Below are 22,700 nucleotides of genomic sequence, written 5' to 3'. Positions count from 1 at the left end.
GGATATTTATTTTTAAAATATAAGGCTGTGTATTCCAGCTTTGTTTTTAATTTAGGTGTTGCTTTCATATTATATTTGACCTGTAATGAGCTCTCTGTTCATGACTGACTGCTGAGATAGAGCAGTGAAGTTTCACGCAAGCCACCTACCTCGTGGATGACATCCAAACTGTGAATCAGACTTTCTCAAAATCCCACATCAGACACTTTTACTTTTGTCAACACCATAACAATAAAACTTATTTGGACTATCTTTTTTGATAATAAAGAATATAATGTACTGAAATAAATTCTTTCTGACATATAGATTATATTTTTATATTTGTGTCAAGAAGAGTTAAAACTTTCGTCTACCTTTTTTGTTCATTTCTGTAGCATTTTAGAAGAATAAAGAAGAATGGATGGTGAAAATTGCTCTTCCTTGAATGAATTCCTTCTCCTGGGAATTAGCGATAACCCAGGAATGAAAGTGACCCTATTTACCACATTTCTGATTGTTTATCTCACTATTCTTGTTGCAAATCTTGGGATGATCATTTTAATTAGAATAGATTCCCAGCTGCACACACCAGTGTATTTCTTCCTCAGCCATCTCTCCTTCAGTGACCTCTGCTATTCCACGGCAATTGGACCCAGGATGCTAGTAGGCTTCATTGCCAAGAACAAGTCAATTTCCTTCTATGGCTGTGCTCTGCAGTGGTTGATCTTTTGTACTTTTGTAGATTCTGAGTGTCTACTGCTGGTGGTGATGGCCTTTGATTGGTACAAGGCCATTAGCAACCCCTTGCTCTATACAGTCAACATGTCCAGCAGAGTTTGCTCCCTGCTCATGGTTGTGGTTTACATGACAGGAATTATGGATGCTTTGATAAACACAATATTAACGTTCTGCTTATGTTTCTGTGGGTCAAATGAGATTAACCATTTTTTCTGTGATATCCCTCCTCTTCTTTTGCTATCTTGTTCAGATACACAGGTCAATGAGTTAGTGATATTCACCATTTTTGGCTTGATTGAACTGGTTACTCTTTCAGGTCTTTTTGTGTCTTATTGTTATATCATCCTAGCGGTGATAAAGATCCAATCTGCTGAGGGGAGGTTCAAAACTTTCTCCACCTGCACCTCTCACATATCTGTTGTTGCAATTTTCCAGGGAGCTCTACTATTCACGTATTTCAGGCCCAGTTCTTCTTACTCCCTAGATCAGGACAAAATGACCTCATTGTTTTACTCCCTTGTGTGTCCCATGTTAAATCCTCTGATTTATAGCCTACGGAACAAAGATGTGAAGGACGCTCTGAAAAAACTTAAAAATAAAAAGTGGTCCCATTTATAAGTTATATGTATATGCTTTTCTCTCAATCTTACACTATAATACATAAAAATGTTTAAAAATAAAAAGTAGTTCCACTGAAAAGGTAAATATATGTATATATTTTCTCTCAATCTTACAGTATAATACATGAAAATCAAAATTGTTTTGATTACTGTGGGGCAATCCAATAAGTATTTATACAAGGTTCCAGCCATACTAATATGTGGCATTCCCTAAATACACCATGCTTCATTTTATGTCTTGATTATTTGGTAATCCCTATTTGCAGAAAATTCTGAACTCCTATTTTCCCAAATTTTTGTTTTCTCAAACTTATATTTTTGCGTTAACTTAATTGTCTAAAAGTTATTGAGAGTTTCCTAAGTGTCTGATGCACTTCTATGTTCTTTGTGTTTCATGGTGATTCCAGCAGTTTTTATACTAATGAATCTTACCTAATTGAAGTGACAAATATTAATTAAATAATCATTTAAATTATTTATAATAAACTATAATTATGCCATAATGTAGAAAGACTAGTCACTCTGAACCCAAAAGTAATTGTTCAAGTACAGTGAACAAAGTTAAAAAGTGCTTCTTGGAAATGGAGTCAATCTGGGATCTACAAGATAGGTAGGAATTAACTGAGAGCTGATAGAGAAAGAAGTCTAGGTAGACGAATCAACAGTTAGAGAGGGCTTGATGTGGTCAGAAATGTGCCATTTCTGTGGAATTCAAAGGAGATGAGTGTGGCTAGGCTATAGAGAGCGAAGGGGACTGGCCTGATGACTCAACCCATGTGTTGCAAACTACAACTCAGTCACTTCCTCCAGAATCCTTTCCTTTCTTCCAGTGCTCTCAGTTTGGTTCACACACGTAGAGGAGGAAGACATTTCCTCTACCTGCTCTGGGTCCTTCTGGCTAGAAAATGAATTAAATTCACATGAGACAGAATAACAGGAGAAAATTAAACAAAGCTTTATAACTTGTATACATGGGAGAGGCTCAGGCAACCTGAGCCTCCTTAAATATCATCTTCAGCTAAAGACAAAGAAGGATGTTGGAGGTAGAGGGAATCAGTTATGGGAGGGTACCAGACAAGTACTATAAACAAGAGTAAGATTGTCATGCACATTTAAGTCCTTGCCTTCTGCATTGATTAAGAGTTTATAAAGATAAGGTCATCCTCCCTTCTTCCAGGCACAGAGAGGGAGATGCCTTTACAGATGGAGATTTCCTTTACAAATGTAAATGTCTCTTAACAAAGGGTAAGTAAATTGTACTTTTCAGAGTTTCTTTCCTGTCCGAAGTTTTTTAAAAGTAACCAGCCCCAAACAATCCTCATCTAAAGAGACATATCTTGGGGTGGCCAATTCCAGTCTGCCAAACACACCACCCTGTGCCTTGACTATATGTCTCTATTTCCTAAATTATTAACTTCATTGTGGAGTTTTGAATACTGAGATTTAGGAATATGCAATTCATTTATTTGCCCAAGCAACAGCACAGCATCTGAAAGAAAGACACTAAAAAAAGTTAATTTGTATTGAATGTTTATTACATATAAGTGCAAAACAATCACTGAGGGTCTAGTATGTGCCTTGAATTCATTTTTGTATATTATAAGTAAGAACATAAAGTGATTGTGTATGCTAAAGGTATTGGAAAGTTAAAGACATACAAATAAACTATTTGGAAAGTAATCAAACCAAATAACTCTTATCTTGGTATTTACAACATATTTGACAACTTCACATGGGTCTGCTCTAGTTTGCTGATGATTTAATCAGTGGAAGTGGCTTGTTTAGAAACAGGGCAAGGACATGCATCTGAAAGACCATGCAATCACCAAGGGCTCTCATACTTTTGCTACAATTATATAAGCTAAAAGTCATCAATATGTAAGGCTATCTAGGTTCCCTTGTAAACTGCCTTTGTGTGAAAACATTTCAGATGGACAGTATAGCCCAAGTAGGTCAATGAGACTCCTTTGCTCTCCAGGGTGGTAGTTTTTTTTTTTTTTTTAAAGATTTTATTTTTTCCTTTTTCTCCCCAAAGCCCCCCGGTACATAGTTGTGTATTCTTCGTTGTGGGTTCTTCTAGTTGTGGCATGTGGGACGCTGCCTCAGCGTGGTCTGATGAGCAGTGCCATGTCTGCGCCCAGGATTCGAACTAACGAAACACTGGGCCGCCTGCTGCAGAGTGCGCGAACTTAACCACTCAGCCACGGGGCCAGCCCCTCCAGGGTGGTAGTTTTTACGGGATTTTGAGACATGGTAGGGAGAAGTACAGAGGCAGAAGTACAGAGGGGATGCTCCTTTTAGTCATAAAATCTCCTCAATCAACTCATTTTAAATTTGGGTTATACTCTTGAAATTTTCCCTATGTACTAGATTCTATCTTGAAAAGCAGCATGGCAGAAGTGGGATTGAATCACTACAGACCAAGCAAAGTTGGGCGTCACTCTCAGAAGAATGAAGATGCCATCCACCTAGCATATTGCTCTCTCGTAAGACAACCATAGCATACTTAAATTCGTTTCATCTGCATATTAGCTCCTATAAGCAAATCTAATTCTAATGTATGAACTAAGACAAGGAAACATTGTCTATTAAATTATGTATTTTAAGCTCAATAACGGGATGTCTACAAATGAAATTGACTGATTTTTATAATTTGTGAGATCATGTGCCTAAATTTGTTAAAGCAAAGGAGGAATAATCACTTAATGGAAACATTGGGAAATTCATCATTCAACTAGGGGCTTGGACTATGACCTGCAAGAGATTTCTGTCTTGGTTTTCCAAAGAAAGCCATGGAAATTTGGTATTGAAATACTTTAATCTATTTTACTTAATCTAATTCAATCCTAACCATTTTCTTCACTCTCTATTTCTCTAGCTGTTATGTTTGTTATAGTATACTCATCAATAATCGGTGGCAAATATAATTGTCAGATAAGACATTATCAATGTCTCTATAATGAGTCAATATTGTAGGTCAATTCCTTCATCATAGTTCCTTATTTCTGCCCAGGTCCTGGCATTCCAAACATAATCACAACTAGAGATGCCAGATTAAGCTATATGTAGAATTATACAAGAAATTAACTACAACTGGCAAAAAGCTGGTTAGCAAAATATGTTAAAACAAACAGTGCTAATTCTCACTGCTTTGGTTAGTGTGTGGCTCTTTCTTTGGAGGTAACAAATTTAACCCAGGTTGATATTATCTCTAGAAATGTGCAATAAACTGGAGAAACAATGACAACAAAATTGCGTCTGAATCTACTCTCAACTCACAATAATTCCTACCTTCATCACATCACTTTCCCTCTTTGAGCTTTCATTTCCACTCTGCCAAAAGAAGAGTTTGACCTGGATAATCTTTGTTGCATATTCCAGCTACCACATTTTTGGGTCTATATTTATTCAATCCTATCAATGAGTAATGCACAAACCTACTTTTATATTTGTGGAGATTAAAAAAGAATGGCAGATGGGTGGGAATATATTCATATCAAAAAACCACATTACAGTTTGAGGTCAATTTGATCTGAAATGGAAGTGGTAATGATGAAAGATAGCACAGGTTGCAGGACACTGAATACCATCAAGCTGAACCAATTTAACTGACCTTATGCTGTGCATTTTGATTTGAGACCCTTCTTAAAAGTGGATATTAAACTTTCTTAGTCATCAGGGAAATCACATATTTTGCATAATGGCTAAATTAAAATGAAAGACAACATTAAGTATTGATGAGGATGTGGAACACCCGGAGGACTCACACACTGAAACTGTGGCAGTGGAACTGTGGATGGGCATACATTGTAGAAAACTTTATGCCAATATTTACTAAATCTAAATTGTATACACATGTGTGCACACACATTTTCAACTCCTGGTTTTATATGCAAGATAAATGAGTGTATATCTCTACCAAAAAACATGTACTGGAATGTCCGTTTAACATTATTGATAATAGAAAAATAATAAAATGACTCAACTTCTTATCAGTGGTAAAGTAGATAAATTATTAATGATATATTTATACAAAGACTACTATACAACAATGAGAATGAATGTATTGCAACTGCTTGCGACAATATGGATGGATTTCAGAAGCATGTTTTTACATGAAACAGTGCATACTCTAGGCATCCCGTTACATATGGTTCAAAAAGTATAAAAGTAATCTATCATGATAAAAACTCAAAGTATTCACTCCACGAAGGTAAAACTTTAGTGACCTAGAAGGGATCATACAAAAGGCTTTGTTGATGCTGGTAATGCTCTATTTCTTGGTCTGAGTCCTGGTTACAGGGGTAATTTTTGAATTTATCTATTTGTACAATTATCATAAATATTCTTTCTATATATTCATATATAGAGACATGTTCTTTTCTTTTTCTTTTCACATCAAGAGTATTTTCCAAAAGTAGATTGTAAGAAACTAGATTATAAGAAACTTCAGAATTCTATTATTATAAGTTTTTATCCCTAGAAATTCATTATACACAATAAAGTCCAGCATATTTTTATAAAATAAATTGTGCAACTTTCATAGAATATTTCAGTGAACAATTATTTGTTTTGCTATTAAAAAAGCAAAGATGGCTTATTCAATCCATGACCACTCTTAATATTGTTTCCAGCAACAAGGAGACTTGTTTTCCTTGGCACCATTATTACACACTGAAATTACTCATAATGAACCAAGGCTCAGGGCCTTCCAACTATTTTCTAAAAGAAAGAGTTTATAAGTAAACAGTTGCTTATGTAGTATTACATTTAGATTCAGTGTGGCACAAGGGAAGTTATCAGACACAGATTTTTTTTCTCACTTGCTTTTTTCTGATGTCTTAAATTCTAACTAAGTCATTTTCTTCCATGATAAAAGAAAGTCAGCTTCAATTAAATACAAATTACTTTGGGATATTAATTATCAAATTTTTAATAATAATGGAGCCACTGAGGCTCAGGTTTTAAGGAAAGTGTTGGAGGGATGTTATACCAAATTGTCTTCAGGGGAAGTCATGTTTAGGAAGCTAAATTTTGGTCTTGCCTTGACAAAGTGAAATCTTCAGAGATTTGCCAACCCTGGAGACAGAGAAGCCCCTGATGGGAAAAAGAGTTTAGAAAGGAATAAGAATAAAATGACCAAGGACAATTCCCATTCCTTCAAAGATGTATCAGAGAAGTAGATGATGGTAGGAAAGCTCTTGAGTAGCACAAATGCATTAGTGTCTTCAGTTGAATAGGTGGCAAATTATTACAATTACTTAGTTTGAGCTTTGTCTCCTTACTATCTCATGCAACAGTAAAGTATGTTTGCATGAACATCATCACACAAATAATTACAGTAAAATACATAAAGACATTGAAATATATCTCTAAGGTGTCTCTTACCCCAAATCAAGAATATTTTAACAATTTTAGCCTAAAGTATGTTCTAGCTTTATAGGACCCTGAAAAAACTATGTCTCTGTCTAGTTTACAGTGTGGTTTCAGAAGAAATGAATTACCTGGAATATTTGTATGTATACTCTGGTTCATACTTATCATTCAGTAAATTACTTTGTGTACACACAAGTGTTGTATTTACTTGTGTTATGGTAAAGAAACGTTAACCACCATGAGGCAGAGTGTACAGCAGGTGTACATTATTGTACTTACAATCAGCAGTAAGATTCAGTGAACACATGGAAATTTGTGCTTGTCAGCATCCTGAAATGATTCATGCATTTTAAAATGTCACTCAGAACATGGCCAATACAGAGATTATCCCCAAGGCTGCCATGCTGCACTACTTCAAAGGCACCGTTCTACTTATTTTCTTGTGCTTCTAGGAATTGTGCAATACAGTCTTTAATTGAAACATTTATATATTAGAATATTGTTACCACCATATCATCAGCTAGCACCTGCTCCACATCAGATAATTAGTATTTCACTTTTGTGGTGAGAACATTTAAGATCTATTTTGTTAGCAACTTTGAAGTATATAATACATTATTGTAACTATAATCACAGTGCTGTGCATTCGATCTCCAGAACTTAGTCCTCTTATAGCTGCAAGTTTATAACCTTCAACCAACATTTCCCCAACTCCCCCACCCTGAGCCCCAGGTAACCACCATTCTACACTCTGTTTCTGTAAGTCAACTTCTTTAGATTCCACCTATAGGTGAGCTCATACAGTATTTGTCTTTCTTTGTCTTACTTATCTCACTTAGCATAATTCTCTGATGTTGCTTACACTATAGTAGGAACCTATTAAGAGCAAGTACTTTGAGTCATAAAACCATAATGCCTATGAAACTCCAGAAGTTTACTGATTACTTCTGGATCTCACTTTCACTATCTGTATAATGAGTTTGCTAGAGACAGCTCAGGAAACACAAGATAATATTTGAAATGTATGATGATATATATGGAAGAAAGTTAAATAATATAGGAAAAACATAAAACAATGGGTAAGATACCTGCAATGGTCTATATCCAAATCCCTACCTTTTGCCTCACAAATCTAGTGCTGAATGAAGAAGTTCTGAAAATGCATATTTATAGATGAGAAAGTGGAGATATTTTATGGGGCAGAATAATGAGAACACAGGATTTATCTCTCTGTCCCAATGAAGGAATGCAATCAAGGCGGGGACGAATGTGGTTGACCAAGATTCAGGGAGGTGGAGCATTATACTTGTAGCTTTACAGGAGGGACATAGGTAGACACAAAATTCACATTTCCAGTTCCTCCCAATTTCAAAGTACTACAATGAATAAAAGCACACAAAACGTACTTTGGCAATAAGCAGATCTTGGCTTTTTTCTTTTGAAAGCATTATCCCAAAACACATTTTTTTAAATAAAAGATCATTCTTGACCATATGAACTATATTAGTAGAAAAAGGCTTCAAAAGCTGTTTATTTCTACCACTTGTTCAACATCCACCAGCCTAACAACAGGAAAATATTTAAAGATACACGTTTACTGAGCCATTACTCATGTATATCCTATGCTAATGATGGGGGAATGTAGAAAGACTCATATATAAATAGATGAAATACATAATTCCATAAAGAATGTAGTGGGGCTGGCCCCATGGCTGAGTGGTTGGGTTCGCGTGCTCCACTGCAGGCGGCCCAGTGTTTTGTTGGTTCGAATCCTGGGTGCGGACGTGGCACTGCTCATCAGACCACGCTGAGGCGGCGTCCCACATGCTACAACCAGAAGGACCCACAATGAAGAATATACAACTATGTACCAGGGGGCTTTGGGGAGAAAAAGGAAAAAAATAAAATCTTTAAAAAGAAAAAAAGAATGTAGTAGGTGTAGTAGATATTATACAGTTGAGGGAGAGCAGAATATGCCACCTTAAAATAAGCAATTTTGGCATATTGATTATTTTGAATTAAAGTTACTTAAGAAACAGTCAATGCAAGAAGGTACTCTGAACCTCCTTTGTCCCTCTAAAAGCAGGAAATAAACCTCTCATGTGAAAGTTATGCCTGCAGTACCAGGAGATATCAGGAATCTTTATCACCAGAGGTAGGGAATTTGGCAAAGAAGGCTACATAAACAAGCCTTGTTTCTCCTACGCTAATGTATTATCCTAAGCCAAAACCCCTTACTCTGGTCAATTCTTGGCAAATTTACTGTCTCTTTGTCTAAAAGGTATAACAGTTGCCTGCTTTGGTCACTACTTTGAGTTTCATATTTTTTGATGGGCCTCCTGTACAAATGAAATTAAATTTTTCTCCTGTTAATCTGTCTGATTATTAAATCAGTTTAATTATTAAGGCAGTCAAAAAATCTAAAGGGAAGAAGGCAAAAGTTTTCTGCCCCTACATAGCCAACAAATTATAGAAATGAGGGTAATTGACATGTACCTGGGGAAAAAAATCAGACAATGACTAATGAAAACTCAACATATAAGATTACCTTATTTCTAAATGGAAGGCAAAGGAGATGTTTCACAAATGGAAGAAACGGTATAAATCGTGAAAAAGAGATGGAAATCATTAAGTAGAGGATCTATCTGAATTTCATTAGATATCTGGTTCACTTGAAGAGGGTATTGACTCATGGTCGCCATGGAAAATAGCATTAAATAAATCCTGGTAAATTTCTGACATTTATCAATTTGGCGAATAGACCGAAGAATTAGAAGTGTAGGCTTTGTTAAAGTTGTTGTAACATTCACAGTGGAAAATACAGAATTAGAAAGCTAATTAATCATGTTCTCATAACACAGAAGACAGAAACTTTAGAGACTTCATTCCCAACAGTCACTCAGCCAAAATAAAACGGAATCTGCCTGTTGTTCCTGTACCAGAGATAAGGACAGAATGACTTGCTCTATTCAAGTAGGTCTCTAAATGGTTACATTTAAAGAATGTAATGAGGAAAAACTTTACACGTTTGGAAAATGGGAAATCAAGTAGTGAGGAGTTTGTAAATGAATCATTTTGCGCTTAATTATTCAGTTAAATAAACTCTGTAATATAAGGCCCAGACATGATATTTCTTTACTAGACCTGTGTGAATTCGACTGACCTCATTTGCTGTTTGTATAAGGATAGTAAATATTTTTACTTATTAACATTTTAATTAAGACTGATAAGTAAATCATTACTTTTTTATCATTGTGCAAATATCATATTACACTTTAATATTTTCTTTTATCGTCTTTGAATAATAATATAGATAACACACTATAAACATCAATATATGTAAATCCAAGGGCATATGGACCACATACCACAATACTTAAGTCTAGAAAAAATAAAAATCAGACTACCACGCACATTCAAATTTTCTTGTATCAACAGACACACACACATACATAATACATATATAAATACAAGACAGGAGCCTATATCTCTTGGGAGCACTTATATTTCCTCTTCCTATTTTCATTTTAATGGCGAAGTCCATTTATAATCCTAAAATATGCAAATTTACAACTTACAGTCTGCTGTTTCCACTTATTTTCATCACTGTGTTTGGCTTGTGGAGGGAACTGTCATTTGGCAAAGATCAGTCAAACAAACAGATTATAAACACTATAGCAAACCAATGAGGAAGAGTGATAGAAGAGTTCCATAAAACGTGCTTTGTGTCTCAGTCAACACTAAAGACGCTATATGCAAAAAGCAGTACTATGATAATTTCCATTTAACTTGTACACAATATCATGTCAGTGATAAAATCAATTCTTTTTCTTTAAGGAAACAATGACTGTGATCCTTCTTTCTGATTTCCATCTTAGTGTACCAACTTTTCACTTGCTCGATGTTTCTTTTATGTATTAGTTTAATTATCCTAAAAGTTATTAGTGTTTAGAATGTACCTTTTGTGTTTCTAGCTGTTTTGCATTTAATGGTGAAGCAAGTAGTTTCTTTACTCATGAATCCTATAAAGAAGTGGAAATCAGAAACATTAATTAGCTAATCCTACAAATAACTTGTCATAAATTATATATCGCCTTGAAGTAAAAGTGCAAGATACTCTAAGTTCAAGCAAAATTTCTCAATCTAGAGTGCAGAGAAGAAAAGATCCTTTGGACTTCAGTTTCAAAAATAAACAATGAATAGAGATACAAAAGATGGAGGGGAGAGGAAAGGATTCTAGACCGAAAGGCTTGGAATTAGAGATCCTGAGGTGGGCAGACAATGCATTCTTAGAGGATATGAAGTTCAACATGGGAAGGATAGAGAACAAGGAGGAAGGTTCTGGTAAAGTACATCCTTGCTCTGAAATTCTCAACCCAGTCACTTCCAATCAGTTCTTCTCTTCTTCCCTCTTCTCAGTCCTGGTTGAATTCCATCTTTGTGGTTTGCTAATAATACTTTACTCAAGACATCATTTTATCTGTCACTCTGTTGATTAAACTGTTAACTCTAATATGAGACTGTGAGCATTTTTTTTTTTTTTGAGGAAGATTAGCCCTGAGCTAACTGCTGCTAGTCCTCCTCTTTTTGCTGAAGAAGATTGGCCCTGAGCTAACATCCATGCCCACCTTCCTCTACTTTGTATGTGGGACGCCTAGCACAGCATGGCGTGCCAATTGGTGCCGTGTCCACACCTGGGATCCAAACCTGCGAACCTTGGGCCACCAAGCAGAACGTGCGTGCTTTACCGTTGCACCACTGGGCCAGCCCCGTGAGCATTCTTTACTCAAGGACTGCGTGTTCTATCCCTATCATTCCAGGACATGTGTTGTTTCTGGGACACAAAAAAGAAAAACAAATAATAAAAATCAACATACTCAATAACACTTTTGAGTGTTTCTTAGACATTGGTCAAAATAAATTAAATGAGGATATGATATGTGCCTTGTATATATATTTTATAACTTTTAAGGAAGTGCATAGAATGATTGTGGGTACTAAGTTAATTAAGCTGTAAAGACATTCATATTAATTACACAGGAAGTGAAAAGCAATCATCTGTGTACTTTTTTTTTTTTTTAAGATTGGCACCTGGGCTAACAACTGTTTCCAATCTTCCTTTTTTTATTTTTTTAAGGATTGGCACTTGGGCTAACAACTGTTACCAATTTTTTTTTTATGCTTTATTTCCCAAACCCCCCAGTACATAGTTCTGTATCTTAGTTGCAGGTCCTTCTAGTTGTGGGATGTGGGATGCCGCCTCAACGTGGCCTGACGAGCGATGTCATGTCCGCGCCCAGGATCTGAACCCTGGGCCACCACAGCAGAGCACGCGAACTTAATCACTCGGCCACGGAGCCGGCCCCATCTGTGTACTTTCTTGATGTACACTAGATCATCTGGCTTTGCTCAAACTTTCTGGTGTTAAACACTGGTGAAGCTTGTTGAGAAAACTTGGATATGGCTATATATTTGAAGGACCATGCAAGATTCATTGGCATTCTTAATTATCCACTGCAATTGTACCCTTTAAGTAATTGTAAATATCTTATGTGAAAGAATTTCAGAATGGAAGTAAAAACTCAGAGGCTCCTTTGCTAGAGAAGGTGGCATTTGTGAGACCCAGTTACAGATTAGCAAAAAATGTGATGATGGAAAAAAGGATCTATGATTAATGCTTTTTTGAGGAAAAGTTTTAAGGGTTTTCCCTTTTATCATATTTTCTCAACTTACCCATATTCTTTTGTTAATCTTTCTTGACAACAGCAATATAGCAGAAAACATTGAAATATATTAAAATCCAATCAATCAGAGTCAGTGGGTTGCCACTATTCAGAAGTTATACACATGCCATCTTCTTTCTATGTGACATATGACACTAATATCATTTAAAGATTGTTTTTATCTGTATATTAGCTCCTTTAATCGTATATAAAGAGTGAAAAGTACCAAGGGAATTTTATTCTAATAAATGAGGTATCTTAAGCTCAATTAATATGTCTAAAAATGGAAGAAACCTAATTGATCAATTGTTCACTTCATCTCCCTGAATTTATGCAATTTGAGTTTGAAAAATCATTTACTAGGAATATTGTATGGTAGTTTCATGGAGGGGCAAAAAAATTCCTTTTATTCCTTCTAAGTTCTTTGGCACTTCTAATAATTTAATTGACATAAGACAGATTAACAGGAGAAAAAGAAATTTCATTTGTATGGGAAGCCCAAAAATGCAAGACCCAAAGAGAGTCAGGCAATTATCTATATGTGATCCAGAACTAAAGAGAAGGGGTAGGGGGGCTGGCCCCGTGGCCGAGTGGTTAAGTTTGTGCACTCCGCTGCAGGCGGCCCAGTGTTTCGTTGGTTCGAATCCTGGGCGCGGACATGGCACTGATCATCAAGCCATGCTGAAGCAGCATCCTACATGCCACAACTAGAAGGACCCACAACGAAGAATATACAACTATGTACTGGGGGGCTTTGGGGAGAAAAAAAGGAAAAAGATAAAATCTTTAAAAAAAAAAGAGAGAAGAGGTAGGAGTCTGGGGCTTCAAAGGGGAAGAAGACAATTTACAGGGAGATGAGAAGAGGAAATGTTTAGTAAATGAACGTTTGCCATGCCATACAGAGAAGCCTTTCTGATCAATATCTTTGGTATTAGCTCTCTCGTGGTGCATAAATTCTTTTAGGCAGTTAAGTGGAAGGTCAACAGCTCTTCCTGAGTGTGTTGGGCCTTGCTTGTCATCAGGTGGAAATAATCCGCACTGCAAAGTGGTGTATTTTGGGGTCACATATTCCATCCCCCCTCATTCATGAGTAAATAGAAACTTGCGGTCAATGGCCTAAACTAACACTTCCATGTTGATATTCTACAGAAATAGAGTAAATCTTTGGTCTACCCTAACTCATCTACTTCAATCCATACCCATACCTTCCACCGTCTGCATCATTAATAACACTGTTATCACACATCCACCAGGGATGGATGGAAAATATTTTTGTTCAAATAGGATATTACCAAAGACTGTGTAAAGTGGGTAATGTTTAAGCGTATTTCTGTATCTGGACTCCCTTCCTATTGGCTTGGCACTGAAATCTCTAAAGATAATAATGACATGGTGATGGGAGATTAGGGCCATATGCCTAAATATAACAGCATGTGACATAGTGAACGGATAGATGCATACTGGTGACAGGCTATATAACTACATTTATTAGAATACAGCAGCAGCAAGCTATATAACCCAGTATATGGGAAGTTGTGTTAAAGGTAGAGGCAGAAAATTTAACCTCTCTGGAAATTCATCTGCAGAAATATGTGCTGAACCAGGCACCCAATGCAACTGTAAAGACTTTTGTGTTTCACAAACACTCTTCCTCACTAGGCCTCAGTCCCCTCCTCTCTGTAAAGGAGAGTTGCACACTACAGCGTATGTAGGTTTTTTCCAGTTGCTGCAATCCATCTCTATATATCTGTGGTTCTAATGCTGTGTAAACCTATCCCCATTTTATTGGAGATATTTACAAACAAACAAACAAAACAAAACAAAGAGTGGCTTCATCTTCATACAAAGAACTGAATTGTATCTCTAGGCTGATTTGACCTCAATGGCAATACTGATAGCAGCTAGAGTGTGAATTGTGGAATTTCAAATACTTTTAAACACAGCTCTTTTAACTGGTCATCCATTCTGCATTCAGATTTTAACAGACACTACACAGAAATGGTTATACAGTTTATTAGGGTTCAGGAAAATTAAAATTAAAATCACAGCCCAGTACTATGACTCACCTAAAGTGCAGCTAAAATGAAAATGATTCGCAATGTTAATATCAAGTACTTGTGTGGATGTGGAACAACCACAGCTCTCACATATTGACAGTAAAAGTCAGAATTGACATTCAGCTTTGGAAAACTGTATGGCAGTATCTATTATGGCTGGTTCTAAAATTAAATTCTTAGTTTCATATACCATAGAAATGAGTGAGTATGTACACCCAAAGCTTGTGCAAAAAATCATCAATGTATTATTATTTGGAATTTGACAAATAATCTATAGTATGTTTGTTCATTGGGATACTATACAGCAAAGAAAAAGAATGAATTATCTTCACATGCAACAGAGAGGAGCAATCTCATATAGGCTGAATAAGTATCAGAGACAGGGATCATTTGATGTACAGAACTTCTCGAATCCTCTATTCCTCATCATTCTATCATTCTGTCCCAATTATATTAGCCGAGCTTCACAGGATAAGTGGCTCTAGATTCGTACTGCAACTCTCAAACTTCACATCAGGTTATGGATTTCCCTTCTTGCCCTCACCCTGGAGGACAGATGATGTGTTATTGAAAACTGCATAGAAACTTCATGAATGGAATTTTGGGGGTAAAGGGCTTGGATATCCTCAAAGGCCACTGGAAAAGAGGACTCTATCTCCATTCATATCGGTCTTTCTCTGCCTGACTTATCTCACTTAGCATAATGTCCTCAAGGTCATTCCACTCTAGACGGAACCTGTTAAGAGCAAGATCTTTGGAGTCAGCAAAACATAATGCCTATGAAACTCCAGAAGTTTAATGCTTACTTTGATCTCACCTTTAATATCTCTATAATGAAGTTGCTAGAGAAGGTTTAGAAAACACAAGACAATATTAGAAATATGTTATGATATATATGGAGTCAAGTTAAATAATGTAAGAAAAAGAAAAGATATTTGGTTGAACCCCACAATGCCCTCACAAATCTAGTGCTGAAAAAAGAAGTGCTTAAAATACACATTTATAGACAGAGAGCATTTTATAGGCAGAATGATGGGAAGACAGGATCTAAATTCCTGTCCCAGTGAAGGAGTCCAATCATGTCAGGGACCAACATGGTTGACCAATATTCCAGAAGGGTGGAGTATTTTCTTGGTAGCTGTATGGGAGGCATTTCAGCAAAGGCAAAATGCACCCTTTCAGTACCTTCCAATTTTTGAAGTACTACCACTAATTATAACACACAAAAGTTATTTTGGAACTAAAGAAACTTTGCCTTTTTTCTTTAAAGCATAATCTCATCACATGTTTTTAATAAAAGATCACTTTTGTACATATTACTGTATTAGTAGAAACAGCCTTCAAAGAGTGTTTACTACTCTTTGTTGAACATCCACCAGTTTAACAATGGGCAAGTATTTACCAACACAAATGTACTGAGTCATAACTCATGTAAATATTTATACTAAGAATTGTGGGAATGTAGAGTCACATACATACATAAATAAAAGGCATAATTCAATAAAGAGTGTATGAAGTGTAGTGGATGTAATTGTAGAGGAGGAAGATATTTCCTCTACCCACTCTGGGTTCTTCTGGCCACAGAATGAATTAAATTCACATGAGACAGAATAACAGGAGAAAATTAAACAAAGCTTTATAACATGTATACACGGGAGAGGCTCAGGCAACCTGAGCAACTTGACAAAATGGCTGAAGACACCACCTTAAATATTATCTTCAGCTAAAGACAAAGGAGGATATTGGGGGTGAGGGGAGTCAGTTACGGGAGATTACCGGACAAGTACAGTAAACAAGGGTTGGGTTATTATGCACATTTAAGTTCTTGCCTTCTGCGTTGATAAGAGTTTCTAGAGATAAGGTCATCCCCCTTCTACCTGTACAGAGAAGGAGACATCTTTGCAGATGGAGATTTCCTTTACAACATAAATGTCTCTTAACAAAGGGTAAGGAAATTGTACTTTTCAGAGTTTCTTTCCTGTCTGCACTTTTTAAAAGAAACCAGCCCTAAATAATCCTCATGCCACAGAGACATATCTTTAGGGGGCCAATTCCAGTCCCCCACATAATACAGTAAAAAGAAATCATTGAAATGAGGGTGATGGACATATACTTGAAGGAAAAGAATCAGACAATTACTAATGAAAGAAGTAATACATAAGTTTACCATATTTCTTAATGGGTGATGAAGGAAACTGTTTCAGAAATGGAAGAAACAGTATGACAAACAAAAAGGGATGAAAATCATATAAATATAGGATCTTTGATTATCATTAGACATCTAGTTTTACTGGTGGAGGGTGTAGACTTGTGGTAGGCATGAAATATTGCATTGTTAACCTGAAAATAAAGAGCCAAATGAGAAGCAGAGAGGCATTTACTTTGGAATAAAAAAATTGCAATTCAAGGAGCACAGATTCAGGTAGAAACTCAAATAATGCTCTGATTACAGGATACGTGTTCAGCGTTTTTATGGGAAGAAGGGAAGAAGATGAAGTAAGGTGTGTTAAAGAAGAGTTCCTTGGAGCTAGATGAGTGAGGCTAGACTTGTATGTCATTGATTGGTTAGCAATTTGGTCATCAGCAAAATCCAATTTGATCAGTAGTGACAAGCAGAATATTTTTGCCCTTACTGACTTCTTGGAATGTTAGGAAATTGTTCCAGTTTTGAAGATAAAGAATATAAAATGTACAAGGCAATTCCTCTGAAATTCCTGCTCAGGCTTTATTCTAATATGGTTCCACTCATTTCCTCTTTCACAGAATTATAATAAATCCTGATAAATTTCTGACATTGATCAATTTGCTGACAAAAATGAAGAAGTAAAAGTTCAATCTTTTCTAATTTTTTGCACTGTTCACAGGAGAAAATACAGAACAAGAAATCTAACTGATGATACTCTCCTAACACAGAAGAGTGAAGGCAGGGGGTTTAAAGATTTAAGTCTCAACCATCATTAGGTAGAAATAAAATGCAATCTGCCTACTGTTCATTTACCAGAGATAAGAACAGAAAGTCTTACTCATTTCAGGTAAGTTTCCAAATGGATAAATTTAAAGAATATGGAAGGAAAGCCTTATTTTTTGGAAAAATGAGTAAATAAGTATTAAAGAATTTGGAAATGAAACATTTTATACCTGCTTACTCTGCTAAATAAACTCTGTAATTGAACAGCCAATCAATAATATTTTTTAGACCTGCATGAAATTTACTGACCTCGTTTATCATTTGATAAAGATAAAAATTTTTCTTATTAATATTTTAGTTAAGATTTATAAGAAAATCGTTATCGTGTAACACTGTGCAAGTGATATTGTATATGTAAATTTAAGATTTGTTCTTTTCTTTTTCAAATAACAATGGAGAAAACACATTATGAAAACTAGTACATGTAAATCCAGGTCCATATGGACTACAAGCCATAATATTTAAGTCTAGAAAAAAAAATCAAATCACCATCTACACTCAGATTTTCATATATCAACATACACACACACTAACATAATGCATACATAAAGAAAAGATGGAACCCTACTTATAAGGAACATTTATTTTTCCTCTTCCCATTATTATTTTAATGGAAAGGTCAACTTAAAATCCAAAGAGATGCAAATTTATGCATTATAGTCTGTTGTTTCCACTTCTTTTTATCACTTCTCTTTGACTTGTCAAAGGATTTGTCTTTTGGCAAAGGTCAGTCATACAAATGGGTTATAAATGCTCTAGCAAACAGCTGGGGAAGAGTGATAGAATAGTTTGATAAAATGTCTTTCATGTCTGCGTAAACACTAAAGATGCCATGCACCAGAAACAATACCAAAAAAAATTTTAATTTGTTAACTCACATTCAATATCATTGTCAGTGATAAAAGCAATTCTATTTCCTGAGCAATGCAACAAATGTTATCTTTTTAGTCAAACATATATTGCCCAGTATCTTCTGGCCATTTGCTGGGAGCCGTGGCTACATCATTTGATCGGCTGTTTGACAGGGTCCAACCGATTAACGCCGAGGGGTGCAGGGTCGCCCCTTGGTGAAGAATAACCGGCCAGCCCCTCACATAGTTCTGAAACCTGTGCTGCTTCTAATTGCCCTTCATTCCTTTTCCTTTCTTAACCTCCAGTTTTCACTGCTTTGGGTGGCTGCTTGGGAGGCACTACCTCCTGGGAAAATTAGATATAGTAAGAGAATGTGACCACCTGCAGGTAACTTTCAAGATATTTTTCAGTTCATTATTGGAGGAGCACACAGTCCCATTTGAGACAAGCAGAAAGGAATCCTGCCCAGATAAGATGTCGAATTAGGTTTATGGCCTCCATCTGGTTAATGTTTCCTTCTCCCTCCAGTTCTTTGTCTAAATATATATATGCATCATCCTTCTAAGTTTGCTGGTTAATTGGATGATCAAGAAGTATCTATATATTATTCTTGACCTTCAGCTTTCTGTTAAAATGTTATAGAGGTTTTCTCCTAAAAGCAATAAATAAATAATTGATGAGTAGAAGGGCTGAGGGGTGCAGGGATGCCCCTCGGTGAAGAATGGCCGGCTGACACCCCTGATATTTTCTGGATTATACGCATGCTTTCTATCAAGGTTATGTCTATACTTATTTCTGTTTTTTATTCTTGAAGATATACAGTTTAGCTTAGCTTTTCAGCCCTTTACTAACAAAGTGATACTTTCTCCAGCAGTGTACTTAAGGGACTGTTAGCTCTACAATCTAAAAGACAAAGGAATGCTTCCACCCTCTAAAGGGCGCGCAAAAGTAAAGATGTTTAACTGCCCGCTGAGAATGCAGATAGCCCTGGGGATAAGACACCCTGGAGTCGCCTTTTGTTCCCATTAACCATCTACACTAATGACGTAAATGATTGAGGGAGGCAGGGATGGCTCCACCAGGATGTAACCAGACGGACTGCTGTCCTGTCCGGAGGCCTGGACCTTCTCTCTTTGATTTAACTTTACCAGGAATTACAACAGATGCCTAGGTACCTATCTCCTTTAGCTTAGAGACAACGAACACTAGTTAATTGCGGAGAAGACTACCATTAACCTTATGCTCTATAGAATAGAATGCTAATAAATATTCTTGTGCTCGTTTTTTATTTCCTTATCTCTCTGAGAATATTTGTAGAACTATTTCGGTACTAATCCTGAAAAATATATAAACGACACTTGTGCACAGTAAAGTCGGACTTGCTAACACCAACCCAAGTCTCACGTCCCCCTTATTTTCCCCCTCCCTCATCGCGCCGACGCCGTCCATCCCTCAGGAACCTGGACTCCGCCGGGGCGGGACCCCGGCAGCCATTTCTAACTAACTTTCTTTTTTCTTATATATTACTTTGGATCTAAAATGAGCTTTCACTTTATTCAAATCTACTACTTGACATTGAGTGACAGATGCCAAGATGAAACACATGTTTCAGGAATGACATATATAGTTAGAATCAAAGATTATCAACACTCTATCCCAGACACTTTTGCTTTTTTCATAAGACAATACCTCTTTAGAGTGACATGTTGTATTTTCTGATGGTAAGAAAGACAATTTACAGAAACAGATCAGGTTCTGCATTACAGAAATTTCTTTGATCTATCACTTCCCGGATCATTTTTGTAGCATTTTAGAACAGAAACAAAGAAGAACGGCCAAGAGAAATCGCTCCTCCTTGACTGAATTCCCTCTCTTGGGAATTACCAATAACCTTCGTATCAAAGTGACCCTATTTTCCAGGTTTCTGGTTGTTTATTTCATTAATCTCTGAGTAAAACTTGGTCTGGCCATTTTAACTAGAATGAGTTGTCAGCTACGCACATCTGTGTACTTTTTCCTCAGCCACCTCTCTTTGTGTGACATCTACTATTCCACAGCAATTGGGCCCCACCAAGCTGGTGGACCTATTTGACAAGAAAATCAATTCCCATCATTGGCTGTTCTCTGCAATTCTCCATCTTCTGTGTCTTTGCAGATTCTGAGTGTCTACTCCTGGCAATAATGGCATTTAATAGGTACAAGGTGATTAGCAACAACTCACTCTGTATAGTGAACATGTTCAGCAGATTGTGCTCCCTGTTCACAGCTGGGATTTATCTGGTGGAATGGCAGATACCTTGATAAACACAAACATTAACATTCTACTTATGTTTTTGTGGGTCAAACGAGATTAACTGTTTCTTCCGTTATATCCCTCATCTCCTATTGCTCTCTTGCTCAGATACACAGGTCAATGAATTAACTTTCTTGGCTTCATTGAACTGAGTACCATTTTAGGAGTTCTTGTCTCTTATTGATATACTAACCTATCAGTCTTTAAGATCCACTCTGTTAATGGAAGATTCAAAGCTTTCTCCACCTGCAAATCCCACTTAACTGCTGTTGTAATTTTCCAGAAAACTGTGTTCTTCCTTCCCCCTAGATCAGTACAAAATGACCTCATTGTTTCACACTCTTGTGATTCTCATGTTAAATACATTGATTTATAATCTACAGAACAAGGATGTGAAAGAGTTCCTGGGAAAACTATAATATAAAGTTTGTTTTTTAAGTAAATAGGTGTATACTATTAATAAACATCTGTTTATATACATATAGATATACAAACATGTTCTTGTGTTTTTTAAATAATTTGTTATACTATAACTTTGTTTCAAATACCTTAATAAATACAATAAGTATTTTACTAAGCCATAGTGATACCAATATTTTGGAGATTCCTAAATATGCTATAATTTATCATATGCCTTCAATTTAAATAAGGTGCTCTCTATTTTTGGAAAACTTTCCAATTTTCATTTTAGTGTGCCAATTTTGTATTTGTTTGATGCTTATTTTATGCATTAATTATATAAGAGCTATTAGAATTTAGAATGCACCTGTTATGCTACTAGGTGATCTGCATTTGATGGTGAATCTAGTAATCTTTTTTACTAATAATATTATAATACAGTGGAACTGGAAAACATTAATTATTTAATCTTATAAATAATTTACAATAAACTATGCATGACCCAGAAGTAAAAAGGCAAGATACTCTAAGATCAAGCAAAATATCTCAATCTAGGGTGCAGAGAAGGAAAGAGTCTTTGAAATTCAGTTTCAGATCTAAACAATGTATAAAAACACAATGGATGCTGGGGGAAGAAAGGATTCTAGACAGAGAGGCTGGGAATCAGAGATCCTGAGGTGGGCAGACAACGCCTTTTTAGAGCATGTGCAGTCCACCATAGGAAGGATAGAGAGCAAAGGGGATGGTCCTGGTGAAATGCATCCTTGAGCTGAAACTCTCAACTCAGTCACTTCCACTCAGCTTTCCTTCCCTCTTCCCCCTCCTCAGTCCTGCTGAAATGTTCTCTTTGTGGTTTCTTAGTGATACTTACCTCAAAGTATCATTGTTTCTCTCATTCTGTTGATTAGAGCATTGACTCCAATATGAGACTGTGAGCATTCTTTGCTCAAGGTTGAGTGAATCATTCCTGTTAATCCACTAACCACAATGTATCTGGAACACAAAATGGAAAAACAGATAATAAAAGTTACATACCAAAAAACATTTTTGAGTGCTTATTAGATATCATTCAAAACAAATTAGATAAGCATATGATATGTGTCCTGTATACATAGTTTATAGCCTTTAAGAAAGTACCCAAAATAGTTGTGGATGCTAAAGTAATAAATCTATAAAGACATTTTAATTACCCAGGAAGTAAAAAGCATTCATCTGCCTACTTCTTGATATGCTCTGCTTCATCTGTCTTTCCTCAAGTTTTCTGATGTCAAAGCACTGAAGGAAGCTTGTGAAGAAAATATAGCTATCTATCTGAAGGATCACACAAGACAATGGCATTTGTAATTATCTATCAGAATTGCACCCCTTAAAGAAATCTAAATGTCCTATGTGAAAGCACTTCAAAATGGAAGTAAAGACCAAGAAGCTCCTCTGCTATTCAAGGATTCAAGGTGGCATTTGTGTGATACAGTGACAGATTCGGGGAAAACATAGTTGTTGAAAAATTTATAGTTAATGCTTTTATGTAAAACATGTTGTAAGGGTTTCTACCTAGGCCATGCTTTTTCAATTGACTGATACATTTTTGTGAATCTTTCTTAATAGCAGCAACATGGTAGAAAACGTTGTTTGAAATATACTAAAGTCCAAACAAAAGGTCAGTGGACTGCCACTGATTCAGAAGCTATATACACA

At 36.1% G+C, this 22,700-nt stretch overlaps 1 protein-coding gene and 1 pseudogene across 1 annotated transcript; both read left to right on the top strand.

The window, feature by feature from the left end:
• Positions 1-396: 396 nt before the first annotated feature.
• Positions 397-1,335, top strand: LOC124229652 (olfactory receptor-like protein OLF2). Its single transcript, XM_046645009.1, has one exon. It carries the CDS (start codon positions 397-399, stop codon positions 1,333-1,335), a length of 939 nt encoding a protein of 312 aa, XP_046500965.1.
• Positions 1,336-3,727: 2,392 nt separating this feature from the next.
• LOC124229095 (olfactory receptor 5W2-like) lies at positions 3,728-21,025 on the top strand (annotated as a pseudogene).
• The last annotated feature ends 1,675 nt before the right edge of the window (positions 21,026-22,700 follow it).

The sequence above is a fragment of the Equus quagga genome, chromosome 17 (genome assembly GCF_021613505.1).
Source record: "Equus quagga isolate Etosha38 chromosome 17, UCLA_HA_Equagga_1.0, whole genome shotgun sequence".
NCBI lineage: Eukaryota > Metazoa > Chordata > Mammalia > Perissodactyla > Equidae > Equus > Equus quagga.
The sequence above is the reverse complement of the archived record's forward strand: the minus strand, read 5'-3'. Positions and strand labels throughout refer to the sequence as shown.

What these genes read in the sequence shown, in the direction of transcription:
- LOC124229652 (XM_046645009.1), top strand. Translation starts at nt 397, where the DNA reads ATGGATGGTGAAAATTGCTCTTCCTTGAATGAATTCCTTCTCCTGGGA.